Source organism: Apium graveolens, chromosome 9 (genome assembly GCF_009905375.1).
Source record: "Apium graveolens cultivar Ventura chromosome 9, ASM990537v1, whole genome shotgun sequence".
Taxonomy (NCBI): Eukaryota; Viridiplantae; Streptophyta; class Magnoliopsida; order Apiales; family Apiaceae; genus Apium; species Apium graveolens.
This window is the reverse complement of record NC_133655.1, coordinates 289573720-289594691: the sequence shown is the minus strand read 5'-3', so window position 1 is coordinate 289594691 and position 20972 is coordinate 289573720. Positions and strand designations below refer to the sequence as shown.

Here is a 20972-nt window from a genome sequence, read left to right as displayed (position 1 = left end):
AATAATTAAATTTTACTATACGATCAATTTAACTTGAGATGTGTGCAAAAAAGTGATCGACAAATAAAATGAAAAGGAGGGAGTAATAAAAGAGAAAGGGCACAAATTTATCTTACAATTGCAATCTTTTAAAAAGCACCGGTCACCTAATATGCATGTGTACATATAATGGGTGAGGAAAATATTAGACAAAAATAATTCTGAAAAAATGATAAAAATAGCCGATTTTTGAATTTTTTTTACAAAAATAGTCATTCTGAAAAAAGTGGTCAATTTTGATCGATTGAATACTCCACTGTCAGTTGGGTATCCCAATTTGTATAAGATACTCCACTGGTAGTTGGGTATTTCATATATGGGATACTCCAGTGCCAGTTGGGTATCCCATCGGCTAAAATTGACCAACTTTTCAGAAATTGGTTATCTTTTTCAATTTTGTGTAAAAACATGCTAAATTTGTCCTTCACCCAATAATTCTCCTATCGTATTCGTACACGATCTAGCAACTTTATTGTGTTGCGATAATGTGTAAATTACTCATTTCACATTTATAATGGGGCTCAATGTATATTCAGGAAGCAGACAAAGAGTATTGAACGCTTATGTACACCATTTATGCTACGAGAACTGTAAAAAAAATTGTGAATAATTAGACTTGTATATTTTACAAATAAATATATTGTTAGAAATTTTGGGTATAAGCAAAAATTAAACTCATAACTTAAAATGATAAGAGCATCGTTGAAGAAATGTCATCGAACTTCATAATTATTGTTTCAAATGGAACTCGTTAGTAGGAAGTAGGAACACAAGAGTCAAGAGATAATCCATTATTCTAAAACTCTATTTGGGATTGCTGTTAAAAATTGTCGTGCTCTTAGGAAAAGTGCTGCTGAAAAAAGTGCTGTTGTAAAAATCAGATGACTGTTTGGTAATTTTTTTGATACGTATATGTTTTGATGCAAAAAATTAAAAATAATGATGCTTTTGGTAAGGTTTGATAGTGAAATCAGCATCTGCTTTCCGCAACAGCTCAAAAGCAGCTTTTTTCCAAAAGTATGGGGTTAACAGCAACTTTTAGGTTAAAAGCACTTTCCCGAAAAACAGCTTTTAAATTTTACCAAACAGTTTTTCAACTACTTCTCAACGAAAAGCTGCTGTTGCTGTCTGGAACAGCAATACCAAACAGAACCTAAATCTATTTTTAAAGTTCGACCGTAAATTTCTCGTTGTAAATCCGTTATTTCGTTGAATTTGATGGCACTACCACAGCACAGCTACTAATAAAGTCTTCCTTGATGTTATGCTTCATAAGCCTTTGTTTTTTTATTATTCCACTCCCGTTTAGTCCATTTATTGTTGGGCCGAAAATGGGCTTTCCAAACTCTAGCCCAAAAATTATAAATCAAAATATTTTGGGTCGCGGAATGCATGAACAGTCGATCGGAAAAAGGAAAACAAATTGAACAATTTTGTGAATTTTAATTTTTGTTTAATATTTTGCATAATTGCTTATAAATATCATGATTGTTGCTCCATTTTTTTCCATTCTGAATTCCCGACAGTACACAAATTATTTTGTTATTTTTTATATTTAAGAAGCAGCTAATATATTATTAAAAGAAAAACCGTACTATGTAACCCAAAATAATTATAAAATAATGTGATAATACATGTGTCGAAATTTAATTTATTTGAATGCACGCGAATTTCATTTTATTAGAATAAAAATTACTTATTCCCTCCCACTAAATTTTATACATATTTTTCCTCATACTTGACACGTATTTTAAGGTTATTATGAGATATAGTTTTATAATTTATTTATAATTATTTTTTAATAAAAATTTAAATATTATAATTTTATTTAAAAAATATTTAAAGTTATTTAAAAAAACATATTTTACTGGAATGTTAAAATACGTGTCCGTGCCCGTCCGGAATTCAATTGGACGAAGGGAGTATAATTAATAAAATATTTGAAAAAAATATTTATAAAATATTTGAGATTTCTGCATTTTAGTTATTTGTCCATCGGCGCCGTTGAAGTTTATAAGCCTTGCTAAACCCTAATTACCCTCCCCTCTTGTTCTTTCTTCATCCCACAACACACAAACACAATGGTGCACCAAAAGAAAAGTAAGTAATCATCTATTTTAACTACATATATTTATCTTGTATTTTATATAATTGTGTATTAATTCATGTGTTTTATATGTAAATTAATTAATGTGTAGAGAGCAAGAACAAGAGAATTACACTGAAAAGAAAGTCGAAAGTGATTAAGAAAGTAACAGAGCATCACAAGAAGAAGGCTAAACAAGCCCAGAGACAATTGGGCATTGATAGAAAGAAGCTTAGAGAAACTAATGAGGATATTAATAATAATAAGTTGGAAAAGAGCTCTACTGTTTCTAGTGCTGATTGGTCTGTCAAGGAACAGGATCTTAATGCCCTTCAAGCTCATCGTGCTCGCACTGTCGATGTTGTTCGTAAAGAAAGGGTATATCTTTAATTGTGTTGTGTCGTATTCATGTTTGTAGCTTTTAACATTTTGAATGGAAAATGTGCTTTCTATACAATAGTGTCGAAATTTATTGTATATTATTAAATTGCGCCAATGTTTTAATTTGTGATTGTTGCCTATTAGTGTTTCGTATTGAACATAGTTATAGATTAGATGATTTTTACTGATGAATGATGAATGTTGATACTAGGTTTAAAGCTTTGTAGGTTGGTTTGAATTTTAATTTTCTTATGTTTCTCAGGCCCATAAAAGAAAGTTTGAGCTATTAGAGGACAATGAGTTAGACCATGGTTTTGGTAATGAAGAAAAGGGTACTGCTAAAGGTCTCGGGATTGTTAAAATTCGCGGTATGCTGTTTTTGGTTGAGTCATGTGATGCTTTTTATTTTAGTTTTGTATGTAATTAATGAGGTTTTAATCTATTTTTTGCTATTGTTTTAGACAATTCTGACAGGGCCTTTTACAAGGAGTTGGCGAAAGTCATTGAAGCCTCAGATGTCATACTGGAAGTTCTTGATGCCCGTGATCCAATTGGTACGCGTTGTGCTGACGTGGAGAAGATGGTGCTGAAAGCAGGTTATGAGAAGCATCTAGTGTTGCTACTCAACAAGATAGGTATTCCTCTTGCTTCTATACTTTTGTTTTTCTCTCCTGTCTTCCTCTCACTATGTGATAGTGGATTTTATAGACAACTCAGTTCAGATTTAAAATTGTGTTGTACAATTTCTCAAACATTATATATAATTAGTTTGGCGACCTATGCAATTCTTATAGAATCTTCTAATTTTTGAAGTCTAATGACATTTAATTACACTAGTAAATTGCGGTAATGAACTTGTTAGTCTCATATCCTCCTTCATGCTTCATTTTCCCACTTTTAAATTGTGTTCTTACATTACAGATCTTGTCCCTCGGGAAGCTGTTGAGAAGTGGCTCAAGTATCTTAGAGAAGAACTACCAACGGTAGCTTTTAAGTGTAGCACCCAAGAGCAGAGGTCAAACTTGGGTTGGAAATCTGCACCAAAGACTGCCAAAGCTGCCAAAGCTACTACAAAATCTAGCAATCTTCTTCAAACAAGTGACTGCCTTGGAGCTGAAACGCTTATCAAATTGCTTAAGAACTACTCAAGAAGCCATGAGGTATGGACTGATATAAACATTTGCTATTTTTTTTTAAATAAGCCAATTTTAAACCACATCATCATTGTTATATTTACATTAGTAAGGTATGTAGTCATGCTTATAGCGTTTCTGCTAATGAGTTGAATTTGTACATCTTGCCATGGGAGATTAAGATCATAGTCTTAGTTAATGGAAAGTAGCCAAGGGTGAAAATAGTTTCTGTCCTTGGCTTGTAGCCTAGTGGAATCCCACTTCTCTTTATAAGAGGTTGAATGCTACAGTTTCTGTTCTTATAGCCACTTGGGCAGCAGTTTCTGTTCTTGTTTGTACACCAAGCGACACAGATTGTGACCGCCTAATGTTTTGCCTATAATAGTTGTAGCTGGGAATCTGTATATGTGGATTAGGCTCGGTATTTTGAGCCACTTAGCAAGCAGTTTTTGTTGCACACCAGCTGAATAGAATGTAAATACGTATGTTTTAACTACTCTGGTCCTTCGTCTCTATCTACAAGTGAATTTAAGATTGTCAACAGCCACTTTCACCTAGAAGTCAAGAGCGCTTTACTATAGGAATTTGGTAGCAGCAGCCTATCTTATAAGAGCAAGTCCAGTGCATAGCTATATTTAGTCTTAGAGCTATAATATAGGACTAAAAATTTAAAATCATAAAACTTAACTCCAATGCATAGCATGCATAAATAAATACCTGGTCCTATATTTAAGACCAAGAATGACTATAGCCATCCTTGCCACATCATCATATAACTAATAATGGAGTGCAAGGGGGTCTACTTTAAATTAATAAAGTGACTGAGTTGGATAAAATGTTAGGTAAATATGAAATTATTTGGTTGTAAAGTACAACTAGCATTGGAGTGCAAGTGCCATTTTAGCACTAAAAATCACTTTTTGGTAACATATTATGGCAATGGCTTTAACCATTTTGCATCTAGCATTGGACTTGTTCTAAGCCCCTTCGTTCTCGACAATGTGTTAGTTTTGTCGCTCTTAGCTTTTTTATCTCTCTTTTCGTCGTGGCCATATTGGTGTCTAGATGATAATGCAGTATCAGTAGGATGTAGAAGCTCTGTATTTCCCACATAGTTAATGGCAGGATCTGGTCCTTTGTTGTTACTAATACCTAATCCTCTAGCTGTATCTTCATTTTATAGAAGCACTTGAAATAAAGATTATTAGAGTATTATAAAAGCAAGTCTTTGCAATGTCTCTTCTTCTTAGTATACTAACAAAGTAAAGTTCTTACATCCCAAACTGATATTTCTTACTCCTTGACAACAGTACTTTTGATTTAGCTGAAAAAAGAAAACAAGCAAATTTGTAAGTTAGAATTTCTATTATCTAATCCTATACATGCATGATATTAATATTTGTAATAATCTTGAATTACCACACTATTAGTAGCTACTCTATTGCTCTCTTCTGGTGGTGCATCCGCCACTTTTTGGAGCCACTGAATGATCTTGTATATATGGACTGAACTTGAACAGAATTGAGGACTACCATACATTTATTATGTAACTTTTTGTGTGTGAAAAAATGAAAACCATAACTATTCTAAAAGTTACCCCTGCATGCTGCATGTTACACTTGATGCTATGTAACTTATATAGCAATATACCTGATGGGATAGAATGGTCAAATGGACAGCTAACAGGATTTCTAGATCTGCTGTCCCCATGCCAAGAGATTCTTTATTTAAATAACAGTTCTTATTCTATAAGACCTCTAGGAGGAAGAAGACGATGAGCCAATACTTGACTGAATCTAAAAAGATGGCTAGACATCCAGGCAGTGAGGCTACTTGGCAAGCTTAATACTTTATTATTCAAGTGCAAATCAAACCTACACACAAATACAATATAGATCTGAAGTAATTATGTGGTTCTGAACCAGTTAATCTTATGTTACAGGATAGTGAGTTCTGTCGAATTTCTATACGCCATTTACGTGTACAGTTATCGCAACCTAATAATGTGATATAAATTTATGGCCCGTCTCATGGAGTGCTCAAGTAGATTGGGCATGCGTTTTTGTTTCACATTACCACTAATGCTAGTTGTAACTTGGCTGTCATTGGGGGTGGGGGCATGTTATCCTCGTTTACTATGACCAAAAGAACACTTGTTTGAAAATTTGTTGCAGATCAGAGTTCACTTTATACAATTTATTAAAAGGAAAACTTGTATTATGTGTTAGCCCAACTTATGTGATATGTTGTTTACTTATATGTAAGGTTATTAGATGGAGGTTGATGAGAGTAGTTTTTATTTCAAACTTTATGAGTATGAAGCTTGAAGCCTATTGCATATTTCATCAGAAGTTGTTGCTGGCTTGCCGCAAATGGAGTGGATTCTTGTTAGGAGATTTGAACTCTCTTGGAGGTTCAGCTTCTTGCTAAGGATTGCCTATACCGGCAGGAATGTCTAGCTTGTAAATAGTTAGCATGATTGTAATATGGCCCTTAAGAGTTTTGACTATGGTCAGGACTAAATATTATATATAGCGCTTGGTTTATGTTCGTATATAGTTGTTTTCCTCTGCATTCTTTTTTTTTTGCATTCATCTTCAGTATTGTCTAAACTCTGATTGACAGCATGTTTTCCTTGCAGATCAAGAAATCTATAACAGTGGGTGTTGTAGGCCTACCCAATGTTGGGAAGAGTAGTCTTATTAACAGCTTGAGGAGATGTCATGTTGTCAATGTTGGTGCTACTCCAGGACTGACAAGATCTATGCAAGAAGTTCAGTTAGATAAAAATGTTAAATTGTTGGATTGCCCTGGGGTTGTTATGGCAAGATCTGGAGAGAGTGATGCATCTATTGCTCTTCGAAATTGCAAGAGAATTGAGAAGTTAGAAGATCCTGCTGGTCCAGGTAATATAGTAAACAATTCGTCATCAATTTCATATTATGTGTAATGAATCATACACATTAGCATATGATCTCCTAGAATAACAATCCAGTTTTATGATTTAATCAAACCAAATAAATTATCTTTATTGTTTTAATAATTTAATGTCATCCTGATGGTAGAATTTTCTGTATAAATTAGTGATCAGTATCAGTGATATTTTAAGATATGACTCAAGGGCCCGTTTGTGAATTACATCGTGTGGTTATTTTTTCGACACAAGGTTATATATAATTTTTTTTGGAAAAAGGTAATGTACTTGTAAACCTCCTGGCTGTCAATGACTTGAATTAATATTTCTTAACAAGCTTGATTCACATGGAGTTATAGTTTATTTACAATATTCATGTTGTACAGTCTCAGAATCCATCACTATTGAAATATTTATGTCTTTAATTTTATTATCTACAAGTATCAACTTATTATTTGGCAATTTTGCAGCTTAGCTTGGTCCATATTAATTATTATTGCTCAATGTCTACTTTGTGCAGTAAAGGAAATTCTTAAATTATGTCCTGGCGAGACGTTGGTATCCATATATAAGATCCCCAATTTTAATTCAGCTGATGAATTTCTTCAGAATGTAGCAACTGCTAGAGGCAAGCTCAAAAAGGGTGGGATTATAGATGTTGATTCTGCTGCAAGAATTGTCTTACATGACTGGAATGAGGGTATTTATTATTACTAACCTTCCCTTGATGATCTATACTGTCATTAAATAAGAAAAAATGTACAAGTGATAAAGAAAGTACTATGCTAACTGATGCTTTCACTGTTTTCTTTTGTCAGGTAAAATTCCCTACTATACAATGCCTCCAATTAGGGATGCAGGAGTTCCTTCGGAAGCAAAAATCATAACAGAACTTGGAAAGGAGTTCAACATCGATGAAGTATACGGTACAGAGTCATTTATTGGCAGTCTAAAATCTGCAGATGATTTTCAACCTACTGAAATGTTGGCAAGTGGTAGTGTTACTTTTGATGAGAAGACGGCTGAGGTTTGTATATTACCTATCGTACTTCTGTATATCAGCACTTGGCATCTTTTAGAGTATATATTCTCTTGTATCATTAGTAAGGAAAATAGGAGACTTTGGCCTCGTTTGTTTGCCAGGTTTTAAGACTACACAGGAAGTTACATCTCCTTGGAACTAGGTTACAAGCTTAAAATATCCAAGGTTTACTAAAAGCATGTGTTTGGTTGATCACTATGTAACTTCCAATTTCAAGTTATATAATTATTTTTTCAAAATCTTTTTTCATATTTTTAACAATATTAATTTTGTATATAAAATTATTATAAATTATCTATTATAAACTAATATAATAAGAATAATAAAATTAATTTAAAATTTATAAATATAACAAAATATTAATTATAAATATTATAGACAAAAGATCATATTAATATAAAACTAAATTAAATATATTAATTAATAACTAATTTAAAAACGATACATAGAATATTAAGAGTATAATATTTAAAATTAGTGTTGAGGAAAAGTATTTATTATAACTTTTAAACACAATTAACTAATTACAAAATATTTTGAATATCGATAAAAATTATTATAATATAATATATACATATATAGATACATATTATATTTTGAAAATAGAACTTAAAAGTATTAATCAAAATAGAACAAATAATGATAAATACAAATAAAATAGATAACCACTACGTAACTTAAAAAAACCACGCTCAGGTTAAGTAACTGAGTTCCCCTATTTTACAGTAACTCATGATACCTAGGAAGTATGAGTTACTTTATCAGCAAGGAACCAAACGCTGTAACTTGCTCATATTCCCGGGAACTCCTGGTTACTGAGTTGGGTTACAGGCTACCAAACGAGGTCTTTATATATTACTGTTGCTTATCATGTGTTATAAACTTATAATTGATCATCTTAAGCATAGCTTACACAAAACAAGTACTGTGAGGTTCTGGAGGCATACTACAATTAAATGGTATATTTAAATTAAGGCATTAAATGTTGATAAATATCCCATCTGCCAGCTATTTTCGTGCTTCATGCTTTCATATATCCAAGCTCCCAATTAACTGAATTACTTTTGGCTAAAGGATGCAATGCAGGGTGTCAATGTTGCAGATCAGAATATTGTTAATGATGACGAGTGCATGGCAGAAGAAGGTGGTGCAGATGTGAAAATAGCCAAAACTGCCAGTGGCAGGCAGAATGAAAAGCTATATGCTACAACAGATGTACTCAACACCAAGATAAGGAAAGCGGAAAGAAAGAGGAGGAAAAAGGCCAAAAAATTATCTGCAATGGAATCTAAGATGGAAAGTGATGATATGGAGGACTTCGTTGAGGACGCTGCTATGAATGATGTTGATGAGGATCAATCGATCGGAAATTCCAGCAAGAACAGATTTGAGCTTCCCCTGGAGCTTAATGAGTAACGTTTGTATTCATGAACATGTATCCCATTTTTAAACGTCACAGGCACCTTGTATTTCAAGGAGTCTTCCAGAATCTAAACATATATTCTAGCACATTTTGCAATGACATAACTACAATGTACACGACATTTAGCATGAAATGCCATTTTTTGACACTTTCTATCCTTGTCTATGCCATTTGCACTCGCGAGTCAGAAGCCTGATACAGGCCTTGTTTGCATGTGTGTATTGGTTAGTTGCGCCTTACTGTGTGTATTATTCTGGTACTGTCCACATTGTATCAGTCTGATGATTGCAGTTAACCAACCATCAAACTGATACTATTAATGGTGGTTTGTCGATGTAACCGAGTTGTTGATTAGTGGTGGTTTGTCGTGATTTTGTTCTTAAAAGACTCCTTTAAACGGAGCATGTTTACGGTTAATCCATAACACCACCATTTGTCTAATCAGGCTATTTCTCTTGTTTACAAAATTAATATACAAGCATTAACGAAAATTGTACTACTACTACGGCTCCAGGCCAATTATCAAGTCTTCAATCCACAAAAAAAGGTAAAGACAAGACAAAATTAAGTAGCTTAGCGTTTGGTCTCCAACCTTAAACTTTCGTTCAGACATGCTAGCTTTTAATTACTGTCATAATCTTAATTAACAAATATAATGCTGAATTTAGGAGTCAAGTGTGAACAAATTTGTAGCTAGTCACATATGCATGACACTCTTGTGCGCTACTTTGTCATTTGATGCTCTAAAACACCCTATAAATACAAACTTATGCAACTTTGTGTATTATATCATTTAACAAACACTTTTATATTTTTATCAACTTTCGAAATCTGATTCTTTTATTAGCGCTATGGCAATGATAGTTTTCCTTGTGTTTTCTATTTTGCTCCATGGTGCTCTAGGGGAGATCATCTGCAACGACTTGCCTAATGAAATGTGCTCATTTTCTGTCTCGTCTTCTGGAAAGCGATGTTTGTTAGAGACTTACGTGACAAGGGACGATGATACAGTGAAATTTGAATGCAAAAGCTCAGAAGTGGTTGTGGAAGATCTGGCAAATTGGATTGAAACTGATGAGTGCATATCTTCGTGCGGAGTTGATAGACATTCTGTTGGAATTTCTTCTGATTCACTATTGGAACCACATTTTACTGCTAAACTTTGCTCATCGGCTTGTAGCCAGAACTGTCCTAATATTGTGGACCTCTACAACAATTTAGCTCTGGCCGAAGGTAATGCAGTACTTGCTTGTTTGTGCTCGTTATTTCTGATTACATTATGTTGCACTGGTTTAGTATCTCTGGTTTAGTATCTCTGGTTTAGTATGTCAATTTTATTCTCTCAATTCAGTAATGATGATACATTGTCTGTTCACAGGAGTGTTTTTGGCGGATCTATGTAAGGTTCAACGAACCATGCCCCGACGTGCAATGAGTCAGCTTCTGAGTTCTGGTTCAGCTGCTGGTCCCGTCTCGGCTGCTCAGTTTCCAATCTCTGCTGCACAAGGTCCATCAGCTTCAGTTGCTTGTGCTCCTGCAAGCATATAATACAAAGGCGCACAGCGACACTTTGTTTCTGTCTATCGTTAAATATTTACTTGACTTCAACTTTGATTGGTAGGAGAATACTTTGTTCCTGTGTTGTGCACATAGAAAATTGTTGAGGGGAAGAAAGATTTGTTGTAATAGCAGGTTACTGATCAGTGAAATATTATATGCAATTGACTATGAGATACTTGGGAATACAGTGATTTCATACTTTCAATTCAAACATATATATCTCTGTTACAAACACAAGAAAGTATTAACAAGTTATGGCTTATAGAAGCTATTGTAAACTAATACGTACTATAATATGATTATAAGCCAACAAATTATTGAACAATTGATGCATCAGTCATCAGAAGCTCTCATGATGGTGGCTCCTGTGGTGTTTGGGTTATATCATGTGGCTGCAGGTCTGTAACTTCCCGAGCATTACTAGATGATGGAGTGCCATGTACTTCCATGACCTCACGTGCCGCTTTCTCCTTGGATTTTCTAGCTCTTTCCTGCACCTCATCCTGTGTATGCATCAACTATTTTCAGGATATACCAACATTCACAAATGTTCAAATTACAAGGTACTGTAGGTTTGAAAATAAAGAGTTGAAAACATACATTAACAAAAGTTACAAAACAAGTTTGGGTGTTTTACTTGACATTGCAGTACCTGGAACTCCTGAACTTGCTTCTGTTGTTCAGCTTGTAACCGACCGATTGTGCTCAAGAACTCCCCAGCAGTGGACTCAATACGCTCAATAAGTTCTTCTGCTAGAGCTTTCCCCAAGAAAAATGCATCAAGAACGGTCTTGTTCTGATTCTCACCTGTGAAACTCAGTACTTGTTCACCGGTGATGAGTGTATTTGCATATCGTACAAAATTTAATTCTTTACTGGCAGCAAAATACGTAATAATAGTTAAAATTTTAGTGCTAATGGTAATCCCAAAACCAAAAAGGGCTTTCTAGCTTATTAAAATCTTAGTCCTAGTACGAACACACGACTGGAACACATGTATAAAGATCAAGTCTTAATGAGCTAGCTACATTTGATTTTCATGTTGATATACTGCAACTTAAACATACTGACAATCCAAACAGAAACAGGATATATTAAATATAAGAAGCTGCATAGGTGAAATGTGATTGTACCTGGAGGGGAAGGGCCAGAGCTGCTGCTGCTGCTACTGCACCTTAAACTCAACCTAAATTTCGAGTTTGTACACGAGTTTCGAGAAAGATTGTAACATCGGATTGGCGTATGTGTATGATGTTTAGAGACTGCTACAATGTAAGAGATTGTTGATGATGATACTACAACTTCACCATTCATTTTGTGTTGTTTCTGTTACTATGAAAACTGAAATTTCGAAGTGTAGATTGCACTGTAATAAAACTAGGACTTGGTTTTGTTGTCAATAGAAAGCCCATGCTAAGATAGGCTACACATAAAGATTGCCGCCCATCCATCGATAGCACATATTTATATTTTTATTAATTTAGTAATGGAATTTAATTCTAGTTAATTTTTTACAAATAATTAGGCTGCCGACCCGACAAATGAATATCTGTTCTCAGAAATTACGTGAGTAGAATCAGAATCGAATTCAGAACTTGGAACGATAAAAGATAAACTCTTATCACTTTGAATTAGTTTTTTAATGAAATCTGACAAGAAATAAACTATTATCACTTTGAGTTAATTTTTTAATAGAATCTAAATCATATAATTTATACTAATAAACACAAAAGTTGTATATTGGAAAATAAAAGATGGTTAGGTTGTTCCACTTTTGGGCTTAAGAGGAGAATTATTACATGTACTAGCCCAAGTTGTTCATTGGGTTCAAGCATTATAATAAAACTACTTATATTGACAAATATTAACATCCAACTTACAGCCCAAAACAGTAAATTTGACAAACAAATTTAACAGGCCAACTGATCCCTAGAAGTAGAGATTTCTTCAAAAATAGGAAGCCTTCTTGATCTACTTGGAGCCCATGCACTAATTAATTTCTCAAGCCCATCAACAAAATCTTCATCAAGATCAAGGCCCATTATATCTGATGGCAGCATTCGTGAATGGTTCATTTCCAGTTCTGCTAGTAATTCATGGGCCCTACTTCTTGTTCTCAAGTCATCAGAACCAGGGGTTCTGCCCAGCTGAATATCTCGAAGGACTGAACGGGCCTCGTCGTATCGGGCCTGCTTGATCAGGCAGTAGCCTAAGTTACAAGCCTTGTTGGCATCTGGATCAATCATCTGGGCCTTCTTGTATACCACCTCTGCTGCCATGTAGTTTGATTTTTGCATGTAAGCCCAGCCCAAATTACCCTGAGGCAAAGCAAGAAATTATTCAGCAAAAATGCGACAGCTTTTGCTTTCGGTACAATGTTGCATGCTCAAAAATCATATATTTATGACTAAATTTTTGTGATATATATAGCATTTTAGTTACCCGATTTTTAGAATCAGAATTTAATGGTGATATATTACTTTCGTATTTAGAAAAGGGGGTAATTACTTGTTCAAAAATAGTGGTCGGACTTTATTAATACTCCCTCCATCTCATATTATATATGTTGTTTTGACTATTACGTAGTCAAATTGACTAGATTTTCAAGGATAAATAAATTCATGTATTATTTTAAAAAATTAAAAAATAAATTTTAAATAGAATTATATATATTTTTTAATTATACAAATTTTGAAATTTATTTAATTATAAATTAACTGTAATTTGCGGTCAAAATATAATGAAATTGACAATAAACTAGTTAAAACAAGACAAATAATCTGAGACGAGAGAGTAATAAAAGAAAAGTAACCGCAAATTTGAAAATTCTGCCATCAAAGCAAATTCTTATATAACATAAATGATAATGGGGTGCAATATATACATACCAGTATTCTGGAGGTTTCTTGCTTCACAGAAACCTGAAACTTCTTGCCATGAGATCTAGCAGTTTTGGTAGGTCTTCCATTGAATGCTTCTCCTCTATAAATCATCCTTAGCTTCTGCTTTAACATCACTATTTGTTCATCTATTCTCCCACATTTCTGCACAAATTACTCAATATGAATGTGCATCTTCATGATTAATGAAAATACAAGCAAACAAACTATAACATTAACATGCATGCACACTGTATATGTTATATATACCTTGTACAAGTCAATAAGAACATTGTCGATAGATTCTTGGGAGTTTTTGGAGCAAAGAACTCGAAAAGATTTGATGGCTTCAATGGCCTCTTCGGTTCTGTCCAGCTGCTTCATCACCACAGCCATGTCTTTTAGGGCACTGTCTACTCTATCTCCTGCGTTTATTGCTTTCCAGAACAGCACTATTGCAGCTTCTGGATCCTTTTGCACTATCTGTTCATTTTATTTAACAGGGATTTTATAAAATCACAAAAATAAAGAACTTTAATTAACCAACAAGCATTGATCATTTTATTATCTGATGATAGAGTAATATTGTCTATAAAGAAATCGAAGATTTTTACATTAATTTTTATTTGTAATTTATTAATGAATTTTACTGGGATTATGCGAGTATTAATGATAACTTGTTGTCATTTCTTAATGTTGCTTGAAACTATAAATAATTGTTGAACTTGTAGATGCAAAAAATAGTTATGAATTGATCTGTTTCAACATAATTCATAAATTTATTTTCAGTTATAAGTCGATCTATATATCATGCACTAAATTCAGATGATAATTCCAAACATAAAAAACTAAAGTATGCTGATAAAATTAGGCTAGCTAATGAGTAGATGAATGAATATCAAGGCCTGATTAAACAAACGATTCTAATCAACACAAGACTACCTAGATCCACACCTTTCTCACCTTCCTAGCATGAGTTATTAGCTAGTTCAATCTAGAGTTGATACTAAATGCCTGAATTTCTAATATAATGATGAACGGTTTGTCTGGTGTGAGAACATATACACATTGTAAATACTAAAATTTATGAATTTGGAGTGTTCTGATCGGTGTAGTTGCTTGACTGGTGTATTGCTGTGCTTGACTGGTGTATTGCTGTTAATGTTAGAGTTCACTACTATTAAAAAATGTTGGGCAATCAAAACAAGCGAAAGTTATAAAAGTTTTTGTTTATTGTGACACCACCACAAAAAAACTTATATCTAATTAACCTCATATAGACTTGTAGTTAGTAAAGAATTTATATATGTTGTTTAGTGAGTTTAAAAGCATAAATCCAACAATTTATCAACCCAACGAGTTGAGTGCGTTAATTAGTTTGGTTGAATATATATAAGTAGAAGAATAATTAATTACCTGGGCATGCTTAGCAAGAACATAAGGGGTGTCACCAGAAGGAACCTTGTAAACCACATGAAATAGATGCTCTTCATCCTCTTCCCTCCTTTTATTTGAATTTTCACCCTCCATCGATCCTTTATATATTCAACCTTCTCTGTCTACAAAGATTTGCACTTGTAAAGAAATACTAAAAGCCTAGATAGTAAACAAAGTTTGGGACTATTTATAGATAGAAATCAAGAATACACACATGTAAAGAGATAATTAGATAGTGTAGTCTATAGACGCAAACACAACACCCCCCTTATGTGTGTATGTATTGAATGAATATGGTTGTGCATGCGTCCAGGTTCTTGCAAGAATTCAATACGCGGGGTCAGACACTCGCCAGCTTACAAATACTCCTACTTTAAGTGGGGTCCAGTCATCGATTTACAAACTCTTCTAGCTTGTTTTTGTTTGTCATCCCTGTTTGACTTTTGCACGTGAGTTGATCTTTATCTATGATAATTATATTTAATTTAAAATAAAAGTTTAAAATTTAAAATTTTATTCAAAAAGAAAAATCAAAATAAGTATAGTATCAAGTCACCTTAAAATACGTATAAAAGTTAAAGGGGACAACTGGATGGAGGAAGTATATAATTTTCGTAACACTTATTATTTGAAACCAAATATATTTATTATATATATACTCCTTTCCACAGACTTAAATTTATTTAAAAAAAATAAGAAATCTACACGGTCAAGTCAAAAAATACTTGAGCGCAGATTCATTTCAATGGATTAAATTTCAGAAAATAATCCTAATCCGATTAAATTTTTCTCAAAATGCATCATACTGAATCTCTCAAAATACGTACTCCCTCTATATCACTGAATTCTATACATTACTTTTTAGCACGTTTTTCAATGTTCATTTAAAACATAGTTACACAATATTTTTACAAAAAAAAAATTCTGAATAAAAGTTTTATGTTTAAACTTTTATTCATAAAAAAAAATTATGAAATTATACTTTATAGAAAACTCGAAATGCGTGTAAATAGTGCACTTATACAATCCGTTGGGAAGGAGGTAGTAATATTTTTGTAAGATGATAAAATAACATATAAATTACTCTGCTAGTATGTTATAAAAACTTATCAAATCAAATCATTATAATAATCAATAGGGTAGCTAGGGTTGTCTTGTTGCTACTGTAAGCTCCGTGGAGATAAGATTCACTCCAATCTGTTTACATATCACGGTGCAGATGAATCTAGCCTCAAATGTCTCTTCTTCAAAAATAGATTAATATAGCCTTTAACTCGGTCAGATACATACAGTTTTTATATGTATCTGCCTCTTCCCCTGTGTGTTGGGCCTATTGGCCACGGAGCTGTTTCTTTGGCCCCTTTCTTATTATATGGGATCAAATTTCCTGTCACTTGTCTATGCCTCTTTACATGGGCCAAGGCCCGTTTTAGATTGTGCTTTTTCTTGGACTACAGGGCCTACACCGGTTAACTGGGCCAGTTTCCTCATAATTGAGGAGTATATATGTTTGTTATCTCCTGAACGAAGACCTTAGTATATACGGACATGCAAATGAAGACAGTCGAGTCGAATCGAGTGACGTCCGAATCGAATTAAGTCGAGCTTAATTTTTTAAAACAAGCCAAATTGAGACGATTTTTAAAACTAAGCCGAAAGTGATGTTCAAGCTCGGCTCGTTGCTCGAGCCGAATACTAGTATTGTCGGTTGCTAAATTAGGTATTTAAATTTTTAGTGTACACATTTCAGATTTTGTTTGAAACAATAGGTTTTTTAGGTTATGATGAACGATTTTTCTATATTGCGAGCATATAATAATAGGTTATGTGGCAAATTATTTTAAGCATATGGAGGAGTTTTGACATCGACCTACCTCAAATCCTTCAATTCATATGACCCCTTCTTTTCAAAATATTGTGTTGAGAAATAGAAAAAGGATTAAAATCGAAAACTTGTGTTTTTTGAGAAGAATTGTCGGAATGAAATACATTTACATTATTGTAAGTGACTTTAGAGCTCAATTAACAATAATATGTGTAAAAAGATTGTCTCATGTTTTAAAAACATTTGGAAAAGATTTCAGAGACATCTTAAAATACTCCGAATATAATACAACTTTAAAGTTCAAGTCGAGTTAAACGAGTCTAGTCGAGCCTAACGATCAGTTCGATTCGTTTACAGCCCTGCTTTGAACGCCCTAATTAACTATATGATCAATTGATACACTAGAACAAAAACTTGTGACCTTGTGGAAGTGATTCAACGCTACTGGCAAATCCGGAATCCGTCTCCAGCTGCACTTTGATCCGTCGCTGATCTCGCAAACACATGTCGGATAATTCATATGCTGCTCTTCGTTAAAAACGTACACAACATTATCCAATCCAACACATTTCAAGCTCCCAGAATTATATTCTTCTTCACCATCAAACAAACAAGCAAGCAGTTCACCAGGCATGACTGCCAGTTCACTGAATTCCATCGTCTCGTCGTCGATGCTCCATAAGTTAAAGCTCATTCCACGGTGATCGTTACACAGTCCAGCCAACACGAGAAGCTCGTTGCACGATATCATGAATGCAGACAATATGCCGGGAGGCCTAAGCGTCTGAACTTCACTCCAAACATGCGTATGTAGATCAAAACTAGAAACGAAGCCCGAATAGATCCCGTAAACGTAAAACTTACCATCAAATGATGCAGATGATAAGGACTGAGAAGAATTTCCTGTCCGAAAATCTGCAGGCAGAGGGGGGCAATTTTCCCAGCAACCGCAACTGAGGATTATATATCTCAACAAATAATCCATCCTCTATATCAACAAGGCCACCAATGAACTTAACTCCGCCTACAACGATAAATTTAGGCAATTCACATCCTTGATCATAAAACACACCAACTAAAGGATTCAATCTAGGGCAGTTCAACATGCATGTAGCACGCAAATCCTGGCTCAAAATCGGACAGAAACTAAAACTGCTGGAAGTAGTACAAACATAGAAACCAGTCACAACCCGAAAAAGATGAGTCATTTTGTTGTCGAAACAGGGGAACATTTAGCCAATTATTGAAATCAGGGTCAAAAGCAAGTAACCTATTGTTCCTGGGGAAAATATTGTTAAGGCCATAGAGAAAAAAGAACGGTTTCTTTCTAGAAACCGCGACAGCGGATGAGAAGGTGGAGGCTGTGATAATTGCGTGCCAGTGCTTGCAAACAGCGGTGGCACGCACAATCGACGTGACTGGAAGAATTGAGAGAATGAGCTCAGTGAGATCTGAGCTCAGAGAGCTGAAGTTAGAAACAGAGTTTTTGAGAGGCTCTTTACAAAAATTCAATTCTTCCATTTTCTTGAATGACTTGCAGTGAAGCGAACAGATAAAGGTTGTCAGATTATTTACAAACTTAATGAGTGTTGGTTGAGAAAGATGGTGGTTGACCGTTAAAAACGATATTTTGCAGAGTCTAGACGGATGAATAGGGTCAATGAATGGTCCAGAATTCAAGTTAAATTTGTAGATATTTGTACAAGGGACCTCCAAATGGCTTATTATCATCAAATCATTGCTCATTGGAGACTTATAGAGTTAACTAACTGTCAAACAAGATGATGACAAATTTATAATGAAATAATTTTTCTTATTATTGACAAATGTTGTCCATGACATATTATGGCCTAAATAAAAGAGTGGATTAAATTTCGGTGGATACATAATGAGAAATGTTAGAGTCCCCCGGTGTTAGTATTATAAATCATGTAAATCACCGATTTCTGATATTTTAATCCGGTCAAAAATTATATTATTTTCTGTAGTTTTTTTATTGAACATGAATCTTGGCCATGATTAAATGTTTTTGTATGTGCATGCAAATATATATGCAACATTCTTTCAAATTAATGATGCACCTCAAGAGGGAAAGACATTCAAACTGGGTTAAACTTTCATTGATTATTGAAGAGATTATGTTCATTACAGAAGAACATATCACATACTCAATTTATCATGATCTTTCGACAAAAATAAATTTATTAACATGATTGATACTCATTAAAACAGCTCCTTAGACTATGCAATTGTCTATTGCAGGAAGCCATCTTCAGATCTGATCTTCAAAGCTCTAGCACCACAACTGTCAAATGCATATACACCATTTAAGTAACATTACACAAACAAATTCACACATAATAGATTATTAGTATAGTTACTTAGTAATATATATGGGGCTTACAATCTGAGTCTGTGGTAATCCAGCTTCCGGATTTAGCATTAGTACTATGATTGCTATCATGAATGGGAGTAGAGCTCGAAGAAGGAGGTACAGTTAAAATCTGATTCATAGTGATCCTTTTAGAAGAAGCTTTTGATAGAGAAGAGTAAACAGATGAAGTAGTGGAGCAACTCTCCATATCCCATCTGAAACTGATCTTTGGAGAGTCATTACTTAGTTCACCATCATCTGGTACTGATTTTAATGCTGCTCTAGTTCCGAAACTGTAAAACCTGTAACATAATTTCATACTCATTCATTAGACCATATAAGTCTGTTATAAAGTTGCAAATAAATGAATATAGAGAGCTGATGCTAGTTTTAGTGTGTGTTTGTGTTTTAAAATTTACCTTTCGAGTGATGTAGTTTCTTCCTTTCTCAGATTTGGCAGCAGCAGCCCATCTTATAAGCTCCTTCATTCTCGACAATGTTCTAGTTTTGTCGCTCTTAGCTTTCTGATCTCTCTTTTCGTCGTTGCCACATTGATGTCTAAATGATAATGCAGCATCAGTAAGAGGTAGAACCTTTGCATTTCCCACATAGTTGATGGCAGGATCTGGTCCTTTGTTGTTACTAATACCTAATCCTCCAGCTACATCTTCATTCTTCATTGTCTTCATTGGATAAAAGCTCTTGAAATTACGAATAAAAGCAAGCCTTTGCAATGTCTCTTCTTCTTACTGTAGTTCTCACAGCCCAAACTGATATTTCTTTCTCTTTGACAACAGTACTTCCGATTTAGCTGAAAAAAAGAACGAAACAAACAAACTTTGTTAGTCTATTATCTGATCCTACACAGGCATGGTATATTCATATTTGTAATAATCTTGACTTGCCACTTAAACTCTCCTCGTTAACTCGACTGTTAGCAGCTACTCCGTTGCTCTCTTCTGGTGGTTCATCCGCCAGTTTTTGGAGCCACCGAATGATCTGTTATATATGTATTGAAGTTTGGATCAGGATTCAGGACTACCATACATTAGTTATGTGCTTTTCTGTGTAAAAAAATGAAAATAATTGTGTATAACTATTCTTAAAGCTACCTCACCTGCATGCTGCATGTTACGCTTGATGCAATGTAATTTATATAGCAATATACTGATGGGATAATATGGTCAAATGGACATCAAACAGGAGATCTAGCTGTGCTGTCTCTATGCCAAGAGATTCTTTGTCTGAATAGGAGTACTTAATTTATAAGACCTTTTGGAGGAAGAAGACAATGAACCAATACTTGACTGAATCTAAGGAGATGGCATAGACAACCAGGCAGCAAGTGGGGCTATTTGGCTAGCTTATTACTCGCATGATCCAAGTGCAAATCAAACTTACACAAGTAAACATATCAAGTAAATATGTGGTTATAACCTGTTTATCGAATTTTACAGGATAGTGAGTTGTGTCGAATCTCTAACTGCCATACACGTATACAGTTATCGACAGGGCTGTTCACGAACAGAACTGTTCGCGAAAAAGCTCGAGCTCAGCTCGATACGAGCTTCGGTTCGGCTCGGTTCGTTAAGAACTCGAGCTCGAGCTCGAACACAAAAATGTGTTCGTTAACAAAAACGAACTCGAGCCGAGCTTTTATATGTTCGGCTCGAACTGGACTCGTTAAAACTCGAAAAGAATGCAACATTTTCAGAATATTTTGATAAGAATTACGAATACCAAATGATTAGGTTACGATAACTTATCGTAACCTAATCATTTGGTATCCATTAAAGGCCGTCTCATGGAGTGTTTCTTGTTGCAAGAGAGTGAGAAGATTGGACATGCAGTCATGGTTCTCAATATCATGAATGTTATG

General features: G+C 34.2%; 5 protein-coding genes across 8 annotated transcripts; 2 read left to right on the top strand and 3 right to left on the bottom strand.

Annotated features, from left to right (window-relative positions):
* Positions 1-1989: 1989 nt before the first annotated feature.
* Positions 1990-9173, top strand: LOC141684280 (guanine nucleotide-binding protein-like NSN1). The gene is made up of 9 exons (XM_074489195.1): positions 1990-2139; positions 2238-2503; positions 2769-2874; positions 2968-3141; positions 3428-3666; positions 6281-6545; positions 7074-7253; positions 7372-7580; positions 8670-9173. The coding sequence occupies exons 1-9, from the start codon at positions 2121-2123 to the stop codon at positions 9009-9011; spliced, it is 1800 nt and encodes a 599-aa protein (XP_074345296.1). The 5' UTR covers positions 1990-2120; the 3' UTR covers positions 9012-9173.
* Positions 9174-9592: 419 nt separating this feature from the next.
* Positions 9593-10646, top strand: LOC141684282 (uncharacterized). The gene is made up of 2 exons (XM_074489199.1): positions 9593-10251; positions 10397-10646. Exons 1-2 carry the CDS (start codon positions 9870-9872, stop codon positions 10564-10566), a joined length of 552 nt encoding a protein of 183 aa, XP_074345300.1. The 5' UTR covers positions 9593-9869; the 3' UTR covers positions 10567-10646.
* Positions 10647-10734: 88 nt separating this feature from the next.
* On the bottom strand, positions 10735-11984 carry LOC141684281 (uncharacterized). 4 transcript variants are annotated; one of them, XM_074489196.1, is made up of 3 exons: positions 11712-11984; positions 11216-11448; positions 10735-11081 (listed from the first exon to the last, which is right to left on the bottom strand). In XM_074489196.1, exons 1-3 carry the CDS (start codon positions 11890-11892, stop codon positions 10929-10931), a joined length of 567 nt encoding a protein of 188 aa, XP_074345297.1. In that variant the 5' UTR covers positions 11893-11984; the 3' UTR covers positions 10735-10928. The 4 variants fall into 4 exon arrangements, 3 of the variants coding, with proteins under 3 accessions (XP_074345297.1, XP_074345299.1, XP_074345298.1); XM_074489198.1 differs by having other exon boundaries at positions 10742-11081; positions 11216-11385; positions 11712-11974; XR_012560621.1 differs by having other exon boundaries at positions 10743-11081; positions 11231-11453; positions 11712-11971.
* Positions 11985-12316: 332 nt separating this feature from the next.
* On the bottom strand, positions 12317-15079 carry LOC141682779 (protein SULFUR DEFICIENCY-INDUCED 1). Its single transcript, XM_074487471.1, has 4 exons — positions 14874-15079; positions 13728-13940; positions 13467-13622; positions 12317-12896 (listed from the first exon to the last, which is right to left on the bottom strand). Exons 1-4 carry the CDS (start codon positions 14985-14987, stop codon positions 12489-12491), a joined length of 891 nt encoding a protein of 296 aa, XP_074343572.1. The 5' UTR covers positions 14988-15079; the 3' UTR covers positions 12317-12488.
* Positions 15080-16961: 1882 nt separating this feature from the next.
* On the bottom strand, positions 16962-18374 carry LOC141684423 (F-box/kelch-repeat protein At3g24760). The gene is given in 3 exon segments (XM_074489405.1): positions 16962-17668; positions 17670-17900; positions 17902-18374. Coding segments are annotated over 3 exon segments (1146 nt in total). The 5' UTR covers positions 18241-18374; the 3' UTR covers positions 16962-17092.
* Between the last annotated feature and the right edge of the window lie 2598 nt (positions 18375-20972).

Coding starts and splice junctions, on each gene's coding strand:
- LOC141682779 (XM_074487471.1), bottom strand. CDS start 14,987: ATGGAGGGTGAAAATTCAAATAAAAGGAGGGAAGAGGATGAAGAGCAT. Junction 13,623..13,727: donor TTCTTATTGACTTGTACAAG/GTATATATAACA, acceptor TAATTTGTGCAG/AAATGTGGGAGAATAGATGA. Junction 12,897..13,466: donor AAGAAACCTCCAGAATACTG/GTATGTATATAT, acceptor GCTTTGCCTCAG/GGTAATTTGGGCTGGGCTTA.
- LOC141684281 (XM_074489196.1), bottom strand. CDS start 11,892: ATGAATGGTGAAGTTGTAGTATCATCATCAACAATCTCTTACATTGTA. Junction 11,449..11,711: donor CTCTGGCCCTTCCCCTCCAG/GTACAATCACAT, acceptor CTGCCAGTAAAG/AATTAAATTTTGTACGATAT. Junction 11,082..11,215: donor TCCAGGTACTGCAATGTCAA/GTAAAACACCCA, acceptor ATGCATACACAG/GATGAGGTGCAGGAAAGAGC.
- LOC141684280 (XM_074489195.1), top strand. Junction 3,667..6,280: donor ACTACTCAAGAAGCCATGAG/GTATGGACTGAT, acceptor TTTTCCTTGCAG/ATCAAGAAATCTATAACAGT. Junction 7,254..7,371: donor CTTACATGACTGGAATGAGG/GTATTTATTATT, acceptor TTCTTTTGTCAG/GTAAAATTCCCTACTATACA.
- LOC141684282 (XM_074489199.1), top strand. CDS start 9,870: ATGGCAATGATAGTTTTCCTTGTGTTTTCTATTTTGCTCCATGGTGCT. Junction 10,252..10,396: donor CAATTTAGCTCTGGCCGAAG/GTAATGCAGTAC, acceptor GTCTGTTCACAG/GAGTGTTTTTGGCGGATCTA.